The 11,809-nt window shown below is 40.7% G+C and overlaps 3 protein-coding genes across 3 annotated transcripts in view; all 3 read left to right on the top strand.

Moving 5' to 3' along the window:
- Positions 1 to 11,809, top strand: part of LOC130689875 (blood vessel epicardial substance-like) — a 53,359-nt gene that overhangs the window by 9,057 nt on the left and 32,493 nt on the right. The gene's annotated exons all lie outside the window — the stretch shown is intronic.
- LOC130690230 (popeye domain-containing protein 3-like) lies at positions 689 to 1,991 on the top strand. Its single transcript, XM_057513230.2, is given in 6 exon segments — positions 689 to 1,292; positions 1,350 to 1,507; positions 1,565 to 1,667; positions 1,726 to 1,801; positions 1,804 to 1,865; positions 1,923 to 1,991. Coding segments are annotated over 6 exon segments (1,068 nt in total). The 5' UTR covers positions 689 to 692.
- LOC130690227 (sialate:O-sulfotransferase 2-like) lies at positions 2,684 to 4,367 on the top strand. The gene is made up of 4 exons (XM_057513228.2): positions 2,684 to 3,227; positions 3,346 to 3,645; positions 3,731 to 3,980; positions 4,041 to 4,367. The coding sequence occupies exons 1-4, from the start codon at positions 2,720 to 2,722 to the stop codon at positions 4,198 to 4,200; spliced, it is 1,218 nt and encodes a 405-aa protein (XP_057369211.1). The 5' UTR covers positions 2,684 to 2,719; the 3' UTR covers positions 4,201 to 4,367.

Raw genomic sequence — 11,809 nt, forward strand, 5'->3', positions numbered from 1 at the left:
ACAAAGTTTCACCCATACTCAACAGTCAAACAGCGTTCCAACCGATCGCCTAGTTGATAATGCAAACAAAGTGGCTGCTATTGTATCGTAAAATATCTCCTTTGGTGCAAACAGGACTGAAACCATTACTCCCATTCCGTCGTGAATTGTGAGCTAATGAAATCAAAACCGAATCGCAGTGATCTGGTGCCTCATTCCGTTTGCGCATGCCGTTGCATTAAAGACGCTGTTTGATCTTGTAATCGAGCCGTCCGTTTGGTTACAACTACAGAATGCCTAAATATTGAATAACGACTTTGCGCCTGTCATTTGAAATTCAAACACACACTTCAAAGATAAGTGGCTGTAAATGTTACGTCTGCGTGAGTGAAAGCCGGTACTGCCTCGCACGGATATTTTATCTCGTTTCTATATTTTAAAAACTCGGCACTGCTCATGAATACATTCAAAGGTGAAAGTCCTTCTAATTCGTAAACCAATTCGAATGAAAGTCCACTATTATGGAACGCAATCGCAGGCTTGGGAAGGCCCCCCTCTCTTTCTATAGACAAAATGTGCAAAATCATTCCAGTGCGATTCCATTATTTTGGCAAGTATTTAAGAAGCTGTGAACGCCTACGGATGATTTTATTGTTGACTGATCTCTGGCATCTACCACGCTATCCTTGATCTAGGCTTTCCGACTAGAGAAAATGTGGACCTGTTATCAGTTCGGTTACAGTGTATTCCTTTTTCTGGCTATGATTACAGGTATCGAAGCAAGTGAATCCCAATCAAACTGGAGTGTTGATGAATCTGGCAAAATCAAGCCGATTATGTTTGACGAAGACGAAATTGATCCAGCAGCCTCTGATGTTGACAGCCAGCGTAATCGATATCCCTTTGTTGGAGAAGAGTGGCGCTTGAATCAAAGTGATGGCAAATCATTTTCGCTGGATCTCCAGATAAACAGTAGCACGAGCAACGCAAGTTCTGTTTCAGACAAAAAGGACGCTGTTTGGCCTTATTTTTACACGGGCTGTTCGTGGCTGCCCATCAATCACATTTCGTTCCAGTTTGCCCACGTTTTTCTCTGCCTGTCTTACTTGGCACCACCCGGACTTTATGGACTCATTTACCTACGTCTGGTGCTGGCCATCGGTTCTGCGCTATTGGCCGCTTGGGCGTGTTTCATCATATGCGCATTTGACACTTTCATCTGGAACAGCCTGTTCCTCCTCGTTAATGCTGTACACGCTATTGTACTGGTTATCTCATTGCGAACAGTACAATTTGGGCCACAAATGGAACAGGTAAATATACCGTGATGCTATCAGAAATTCAGTGTATAAACCTTTTGTTTGCCACAGGTGTACGCGGACATCTTCCAGCCGCTGAACGTGTCGAAGAGACAATTCAAAGCCGTGGCCAAATGCGTCGCATCCATCCGGCTTATGAAAAGAGGCGAATACTTCTCTGTTGAAAAAGACACGAAAGTTGAAACACTTTCTTTGTTGCTGTCTGGCAGGTGTGTGTATTCTTCTATTTTGAAAATATATATACTCATTAGTTTTTTATTTTCAAGGATGTTGATTAGCCAGAATGGCAAAATGCTTCATTTGATTCACCCAATGCAATTCCTCGATTCCTGCGAGTGGTTTCAGGTTTCTTCTGACGACGTGTTCCAAGTAATTTTTTTTTTATTGTCTCACTGATTTGTGCCTATGTGAACCGTGACTTTAACAGGTGAGTATCCGAGCTTGCGAAGAATCACGGGTATTGCTTTGGCGTTGTGATGACCTGAGAGCGATCCTTCAAAAGGACGCATCCTGCAATCAGTTTTACATGAAATTCTGGGTCGGGACGTCGTTCAGAAATATTACCAGGCAAGCTTCTCGGATAATGAAAATAATATATCATTAATCACATTAAACTTTTGGCAGGTGAGAGAAAAAATTGCCAGTTCCAATGGAATCCCACTATTCAAAACGAACCTCATAAATAACGAGTAAAACGCAAGAGCGCTACGGAATTAAAGAGGACAAAAAAAAACTTATAAATAAATAAAATTACGTTGGAATCAAAATTGGTATATTTCGCAAACGGTTGATTTGACGATAAAACAATTCGCTTCCCCGAAATCAGCATAGAATTGAAAGTTTAGCGTGTCATTTTCAAACAATTCCAAGAGATGTCGTTCCTACAGATTTTGAGAAAACTGAGAAAAAGGAGTCTACTGAAATACGTACATAAAATAAGGACAGAGACCACAGGTTGTACAACGACGTAAAATTTTTGATGTTACGACTACAGACGGATCCCTTTATTACGTAAACTTGAAAGTTTTATTTTTTTTTTCATAGTTACCCAAAGAAACAGGTAGAAAAAAAAATAAATTGCTACTCGACCACCTGTTAGAGTCTCTGTTACACGATTTATGGACCATTTTGAATTCCTTTTTCCCCAGCCAATTGTTTGCGCTTACTATTAGAGCTTCCTCAGATGGTCAAACATAGCGCTCGTATAACCTTGTGTCGGTTGGGTTGGAAACTATTCGCTCGACAAAACCAGACGACAGTCAGTTGTTTGATACCAACTGGTGAACAAGTCTTTTTGTTTTGTTTTAGCAGCCGACTCGACCAAGCAGCAACCAGTTTAAATGTGTTAGTCACCTTGACAAGTTGACACGTTGAAGGGGCAGTGTTTCGTTCGTGACTGGTATCCAAAAAAAAAAAAGACAATGCGACTCGTTTCGATTCGCCGTCATTTGCATTACTTTTCCACATTCGCCATTGTTTCTTGCTGTTACGTCATGTTGCATAAAACGTCTTCGAAGAACGACGCTGACCGCAGTCAGCCAGAGCAGCAATTAGTGGACGTTAAACATGAAGTGCCTTTTCAATCGGAAGTTCAAGTATTGCCTTATCCAAGGCCTGCTACCAATTTAGAAGTACAACAACCTGTGACAGATATCGTGATAGAAAAAATCGATAGGATCGTAAATTTACCAGAGATGGGAGCACCGTCCACTGACCCAAACAGAACGCTCAACTGGCTCGATTTGTGGTCGAATGATACATTTTGCAATCAGTTCTCTGTTCATCTTCTTGAAGAGAACAGTGTCCAACCTCGGGCTTTGGTGTCTTTCCCTGGAAGCGGAAACACTTGGTTGCGTATGTTGTTGATGGGCGTGACTGGGCTGTACGTCGATACCATCTATCCGGGCGATGAACTTTTCATATCCAAAGGTACAGTTAATATTTTTCAATCGTCGGCATGTCTTCAAAAAAGACAACAGTCAGAAATGAGCATTCTAAATTTGTCTCGTTTTTAATTGTTTTGTTTTTGACGATGGAACGCAAGCAGCTGGGAGCACGTACGAATTAAACAAGGACTGCAATTGTTCGTTGCTACAGAAAACTCACGACCTGTCGCTGTTTTCGGTGATTTACAACATGGCAATAGCCAACAAGTCGACTGAGCAAAGGATCCATCAGGAGGTTGATCAATTCCGCGGAGATGGAATCCTCGTTATTCGCAATCCCTTCAAAGCCATCTTGTCCTATCGCAATTTTGCCTTCGGTGGAAACATGGCCGGCCTGGCTCCAGTCGAAGCTTTTTCTCAAGGACTTGAACCCGTTCGAATTGGAAACCGGAAGATATCCAGTGAGTTTTATAACATCGTGCTGATTGTTTCGTTTACTATGTAAAAAAAATGAACAACTGCATTTGAATGATTTTATTTTTAAAGCGTGGGATCAGTTTGTCAGCCGTTGCGTGGCGAGTTGGGAAATGTTGGCAACGGTCTGGATCAGAGGATTGAAACGCGGAGGCGTCGTCTACTACGAGAAACTGCGTCGGGACACGGGCCCGCAGCTGTTGCGGATGGCCGAGATGTTGGGCATTCCGAACGTGAATAAAGATCGATTAGATTGCGTTCTACGTCACAATCAGGACAACACGTTCAAACGAAGTGAATCTGGCCCGAAGAATTATCCAAAGTAAATCCAATTCAATGTTGAACCATTTTCGTTCTTATAAATTATTCGTTCGCCTATCAGGAATCCATTCACGGAGAGCCAACATTTGCTGATATTGAAATCCATTGAAAGCGTTCAACTGGCATTGAAAGAACGAGGACTCGACCCGTTACCTGTCGAGATGTACGATTTCTACACGCCAATGTACCAGTATGGTCATTCGATCGGCTCTTCCCTGTGATTGCATTTTTATTTGTCAACCTGGAATATTCTATATTCTATCACTAACTGCTGATGAATTGAAGCCTGTTGTTCAACCTAAAGTATTGTAAAAGTGCGACCAGTTGTTGTGTATTCTTTCATCTCTGATTTTGATGTGATATTCAAAAATTACACGTCTTATAAAGAGGTGGATTTTCAATCGTCCGAGCCCACTGTAAATGGTGCATCCACTTGGATACACCTGAGGCGCCCTTTGTGTTCCACGTGACAGGAACCAAAAATCATAACCTTGAAAAAAGCATTGAAACCGTTTGGTATTTTACGTGACAGAATTTGGAGTCATTTGCGTTGCCAACAGGTTTTTTTTTTAGACGAAAGGCAGGGTGAGGAACTTCAGAAGGACAAATGAATACGCCCCCTTTCTTTTCTTCATTATATGTCATTCAATATCGTTAGTTCAGTAGCACTTTAAACCTCAAAGAACACAGGAGCATGCTTTCCCAATATGTAAGAAAAAAAATTCATGTAAGTGTTGACTTCATTTCATGGTTTATAATTTAATTGATTATTATTTAGTATGCATCAAGTGAGTGGTGTCTAAGATCTAAGATCTGAGGAAAGGGAAGTTAATTGTTTTAGGATCCCACCAGCATCTGCGAGAGTGATCAGAAGTTGGTGACTGTTCCTGCCATAATCAACTAAATGGACGGCTACAACCCAATTACTTCACTTGAACCGTCTTTGAGTGGTGCGTGTGATGTGCCATTGACGTCATGGAACGCAGGCGGTAAAGACTTTTGGATTTCAATCGCTAATGTGCCAAGTAGTGAAAGTCATCTAGCATAACGTGTTTCACCTTTCTTTATTCCGTGCATTTTATTTGGATGTAGATGTTCACTCCTAGATGGGGTGGGTGCTTGCGTGATCGCCTTCCGTCACGATCCAGCCTGTTTGTGGGCAAACAAACAGAAAACGGTGGGAGTTGCTGTACAAACAGTTGCACGCAAAGGCAGGTAAAAAAAAAAAAAAAAATGATGAGCTTCCCATTGTCTCCTGTGCATTTTGTTACCAAACAAAATCGATGGGCGTGGTTCTTTGCACATGATTCACCTTCGCTTTGCATGATAACAAAGAATGCTTGAAATAACTCCTTCTTGATTGATTAATATCCTCGTAGAATTACTTGAGATCTCTGAAATTTACTTGATGGATTGACGGTGATCCGCCTTGATTGCGTTACGTTGGTGGGCGACAAAAGGTCCTTTGGAATACGTGACGTAGTAAACAATTACCCGAGGATAATGCGTACGACATCGTCAAAGAATAAAGACGTTTTAATAATCGGATTTGCGCTGTCTTTCTATTATAAGGGGGCCAACCATCACGTAAAGACCGTGTACAGTTACGGATGCACCTAATTTCTGCGATGGACGTCTTAAGAGATTTGACCAATTCATTTTTCGCGATGATGGACTCGTTTACGTTTTTACGAAGGACGATAAAGACTGGACGTTGAGCGCCATTACTTTCGGCGGAGAAAGTCATCATCCGCAGTGCTCAAGCGGATCGCAGCCAAAGTATAAAGCGATTAACTTGCAATAACTGTAGATTACGTTCACCCACTCTAGTCTGACTAGATTAATTGCGGTCGTTATACTTGCCGGATAGCTGATATAGGTAGTCGCTTAAGTCTGTTTTCTTAGACGTAAGACTTTTACGCATGTCTGGGCATTGTGCCATTCAAAAGGTGTTTTTTTTTTATTTGTTCGTTGGAGAAATTGAATTGCGATTTTTTGCTGTGTGTGTAGATGTCCAACGCGGTCATGTCCTGCTGGATTTACAAGGACAAATTGGATCCTGCCAAATTGATAAATGGTTTGCACACGCCGTAAACTGCCAGAGCGAGAAAACGTTGTTCGAGTTCCAGCAGTCCAGGCCCATGTGAAAACATTACACGGTGATGTATTCAGAAGATTAAGTAATTCAATTTATTTTATTGTTTTGTAAAATGGTAGAATAATCCTTTGAAAAATCATAGTTTTCAACTATGGTATTATTTTGATACAATTATTTCAGAAAAAAAAGGCAAGAGATTTAAGATAGCGGATTGTTTCGAATAATAGCGTCAAAGTTTGTGAGAAGTAGGAGAGCCACTCAACTTTATGTTATTTGCTGTTCAAGTAGCCACGTCCTGCTGCTTCCGCATTGTTTCACGTGATATTTCGGGTACATTTTTCATGGCCACTTGCTGATCTCGAGCTCGACGAGTGTACCCTGCAATATTTATGCCGCTTGACGACATAATGAGCTTAGCCGACAGGGGCACAGCGAAACAGAACTCGTTGCGTTGCATTTTGCCCTTTTACTTTCCTTGTTAGCGAACGATCTAACCGATGCATGGAAGAGAGTGCAAGTCGGCACGAAACATGCTCATCGTAGACTTGGAAAATCAAGAACAAGGTAATCGTTATCCTTACGTTTTCCAGCAGCAAATGGCCACCAGACGAACAGTTCCCGCATTCCAACACGGCAAATACAAATGGCACATTGGTAACAATCATTTAAGATTACACACGGACGAATTGCATCGCTAAGGATTAACAGTAAACAATGCCAAGGTCTGTCGTAGTAATGATGGTTATTTCTTTTTGTAAAACAAAACAAAATGATACAGTCCTTCTTGCTGTGTTTCACCGTTCTTCCGACAAGTGCGCACTGTACGATTATCAAAAGAGAACAGGAAGGCGGACGATGGCAATTATTTCGTCAGTAATAATCCCCACGTCCCCCTTCAGTGAAGTCCCGTGACTGGGCCTCATTAAAAATCAACAAGCGGGGCTCGATTCTCTGCGTTTTCAATCTTAGAAAAACACTGGGCGATGGCGACACAGGGCCCTTGCAAAACGAAATGTCAACTGCATAGAAACAAACCAAATCCCTTTTTTTTTTTTAAATTCGTTGAATTTAATGAGAGGTCGTAGCGAAAATAGGGTGGGATAATTTTAATTTGTTATAGTCTTCAATGGAGTAAACGATGTGATGTCATTTCATCTAGCGATCTCAGCATCTAGCGCAGCAAATGGGCTTTTCCTAATGTTTTCATCGTCATTAAACGCTAAAGTATCCCGGCTCGCGTTGCATTAAATAAGCAGAGTAAAAGCAGAACAATAGAAATGTAATTAAGAAAATAGAAAACGTAAAGAATCAAGGAAAATGGAAGAGGAAAGATTGATATTGATCCACCAAATGTTTAAAAAAAATAAAAGCTACTGGCTAATAGCCACTGGAAATCCGTTGCAATCATTCATCATCCGCCTGCACAACAGAGCCACCTTTCATTTCAATAGACTTTTTTTTTTTCCATTATTTACTGCAAAAATTGTTGTAATGAATAAATGATTCATCCTTTCTTTTTGTAGACGAGCGGGAGTTTCCACTATAGGGTACCGTCTAAATAATTGAGACTCCTGCAGCCATTTGTCTCTCGCCACCACCACCTGAGGAAAACAAAAAGTTTTGTTTACTTTCCACAAAAGAAAAAAGTTCCAGTTTTTTCTTTTGTGATTTTTTGACCTTTATTCTGCACACACAACCAACGAAAGACATCAGCTGCGCCATGAGCCGATGCTAATGGCAAACGTCGTTCGTGTTGCAGTTCTTTTTGGGAACACAATAAAGGCGAGTTATAGATCTGCTTTGTGATGTCGTCAATCAATTCAGTTCGTCGTTCCATCGCTCCCGACGTTTGTTATTGGACGAAATTGCAGCGGAGGGACACAAGAAGACACTAAACCGATAGCAATTCAACAGAAAGGCCACACCTGCGAGCATTTTTTGAATAGCATTTTGATTTGAATGCGCACATAGTGGGGCGTTTTACGACCTCGGTGAACTCGTTTCGTAGCACCTCGTAAAATATGAACGAGCACACAAGATGGCAGGGCGTCTCTAGAAATACTGTTGCTCTATCCGAAGGTAAATCCAATCTTCTTATGATTTTTTAATCGTTTTTCTTTTTGTTATTGGATGATTAGATCAAAGGCAACGGGCGTCTTCGTTTCTAGGTGGGATGCATCTGGTTCTTCCCGTATTGCGAAATCATGGAATGATTGACACCATTTGTTTTATTCAAACTTTTCATTGTGACTATAAATCCAAGTCATCTGACGACTCGCAGGAGAGTGACACGCAAAAGGGCATTGGATACCCTGCCGACCTAGAGGGACGGGAGAGAGGCAAGTCGGACGTGCATGTAAAACGAACCACGTGATTCAATTTCGCCCACCACTTTTTTATGCAGTCAGTCCAGAACTTGCCATCGTAGCTGAAAGTGCGACAGATATTAAAGCAAAAGTTTGACGAGATGACGTAAAATGCAAAGGCGTTAGTAACTATTAAAACAATAGAATACAAGAACGAAGACAATGATGAAGGCACATTCCATCAGTTTAAAAGATCAATTAGCATTGCCAGTGGTAAAATTTGATAATCGAATCAAATTTTGTTCTTTTCTAATTTTTTTTTGGATCTACCAGTGTTTCGTAATAGGGTTTGCTGTTTTCGTCATTTCATTTGTCATCTCCTCTGCGCCGTGTAATGCGAGTCTGACTGAGCGACGTCAACAGATGACAAGTAACTCGATGACACGTTACATCTTCTGCTAGTGGAATTACTCAGAACTTATGTACAGTATGGGGAGTTCCAGTGTCCTAGCGACAACTGGACGATGATCTGCCCTTGGCCAGAATATCCTCCATAGCCGTATCAGCCTGTTGTTTTCGTTGTCATCAACGCGAGCTAGCTCATCGTGATAATGAACGTCTATCGGGTGAGAGCGTCCAGCAGCAGGACTGTAGTCTTGGCATGAAGGGCCAGACGGACAAAGCTCTGCTCTAATACCAAACTCTCTAGATGAACATTAGACGACGAAACCAAGACCGCAAATCTACTAACTTCCGCTGTGTCATTGCGCTGAATGAGAAGATTCAAATGAAATGAAAAAGGAACTCGAGAGAAAATAAGATTGTGCTCGGTGATTCTGCTCGGTGATTCTGCTGGACAATTCAAGATGATTACAGAATCCTCTCTGCTGCTCTTGCTTCTTGTTCTTAAGGAAATCGTACGGAATGGAACGACCGGAGGGCGGCTGAAGTTGAAGAACAACAAAAACAAAGGAACAACAAAAACAAAGGAACAACAGATATAAAAAAAATTCGCTTTTGCTATTCTAGGAGGGACCGTAGTGGACAACAAGCAGCCGGCGGGTAAACGACGAACGAGCGGCTGCCATGACAACGGGTGTCGATGTCGTGCAACGATAAGGGGGGCGTTGGGGAGACGTGATCGCTGTTGGCTACAGTCCCTCGAAATAATAGACAACAAACTACATATGCCATAATTCTTCTAACAAACACACAACGCCACTTTACTTGATGAAATGAGTCAACGCTTACTCGTCGCCCTCTGGTGGATAACATGCGACAACCACTAGAAGAATGTCAATTTCGGCCGTTGAAATAATGTTTTTGTTTTATTCACTACCGCTCTCCGTGAAGTTTGCCCCATTTTTTTGATCTGTTGGACATTTCGTAATTTCATAAGATGAACTCATTAACCTCGTTGTACCCTTGCTGTTCAATCAGTCAGCTACAGTCCTACCTCAACCCAGTACAATAGCATAGGGCCCTAGTGGGTGAGAGAAGACCCCGCGCAACTTGTTCTTTTTTTTTTTTTTAATTTCATTTCATTTCTGAGTTCTGATAGTAAAAAGTAAAGAAAAGCCATAAAGATTCCAAACAGAGAAATATTGGAACTTTAGTCTTGGCGTGCATCATCAGACAAAAAGCTAGAACACGCCCTAAACTGTGGAACTTCATTTTTGTGCTGGCAACATACAAGGGGATTTCGTTTTTTAAATTTAGTTCGTTGATTGTGGTCGGTAAATGAGACAAATCAGATAATATTTGCCACAATTGTCGCAGTTTTTACTTACAATTTCAGATGGGTTAGTGAGATTGATTGTCGAGGTTAAGCCGTGACACTGGTGTTTCGAGGGAATCTGCAATACCCTTCCCGTAGATGATAATCCATCATGGCCGACATCTGCACCCTAACTTTTTCCTTTGTCTGCTATTCGTAGGTACGATTGTTTGTGTTCACAACTTTCTCGAAAAAATGTCATAAAAGAAGGTTTTATTCAGCGTTTGGAATATAGTGACACTAGAATACGATGTGAGACTCAGATAATATTTTAATTCGTTTTCTCCTAATTTTCTTTTTTAATATCAGCTTTCCTCAACAAATGTTTGGCAATTTTTTTATAGGTCACTTGTTGTAAAGTGTTGAGAATGGCCAAAATCCAAAAGATCTTTTGTGGTATTAATCAAATGTATTCTATCACAATCAGAATTAACTTCAATGTGAAATTTCAGTTAGTTGGATTCCTGGCAAATATTCAGCATCTTTATCCCACAACATGTAATACAGCAATAAATTCCAAACTTGGAAGTACTGTGAATTGCCAAAATAACATTTGGAACTCTGACAAGTTAACGAGCAATGTTGAGGTATGTTAACATTAGGTGTGTAAATCTCAAAGAAAGTAACATTTGCATACAGAAATACAATAATTAATATATTTTGTGTTATAGTTAATATTATTAAAAGCATTTTTTAGTTCTAGTTCCACCAAAATAATTTTAATAATTTTCCCTTATTTTCCAATTAGGTAATTGAATTTTTCCGTCATCATTCCCAAACGATTCGTCACCATTCCGTGGGCACCGATTGTGCGGAATAATCAAATTGTGTCGTATATGGTAAGCTGTTGTTTTTTTTTTGTTTTCGGTATTTGTTGTCATCAAATTTTACTATCTTTGTTATTTTTCAAAATTATTGTCAGAAAGAAAAATTCGATTTGATGAAACAGCTTGAGTAATAAAATTTGCATTATTTGCTTATCTCTAGGTTGACGTGAGAAAGAAACAACAAAACAAACAATTCTGTGTGAAACGAGAATGCAGACGATCGAGAAAATCAGTGTCCCATCATGGTAAGTCACATTTGCTTTTACTTTTACAGTGTTTTTTTCTTGTGTCTGCAAACTGCCGTCGGCATAAAGATGCTGTTTGGGCTTGTAATCGAGCCCTTGGAAAGGGCACAGCATGGCCCAGCAGTCTGTTTACTTATATGCATGTAGCAACATCGTTGTGAAGGAATAGTTGACGATGACGGGCAATATCAGCTATCCACATGTCAGGATACATGCCCGTCTCATTTTCCATTCTGAACGAGGCGAAGTTATTATCTGGAGAAAGTGCCTGTTAAATCACCAAAATGATTTCTCTTTTGTCGATGATGGCTAGATCATGTCGAAAAGAGGACGTTGTCCATCTATTACAACAATAGGGCCATTGTTGTCCCGGTTAAATTGCGACCCACAAACGGCCAGTGCACTACGTTCGACTTTTATTGATCGACCAACTCAAAGAGAGAAAATAAAAGGACGTGAGAATATGATAAAACTACAGACACGACCCACCACTAGGGCACCGTAAAAAAGAAGCAAATAAAAAGATAAAAACTTGGATAACAACAAAACAGTTCAAGAGAGTGGAGTAGGCGGTGGC

The sequence above is a fragment of the Daphnia carinata genome, chromosome 6, assembly GCF_022539665.2.
Source record: "Daphnia carinata strain CSIRO-1 chromosome 6, CSIRO_AGI_Dcar_HiC_V3, whole genome shotgun sequence".
Classification (NCBI taxonomy): domain Eukaryota; kingdom Metazoa; phylum Arthropoda; class Branchiopoda; order Diplostraca; family Daphniidae; genus Daphnia; species Daphnia carinata.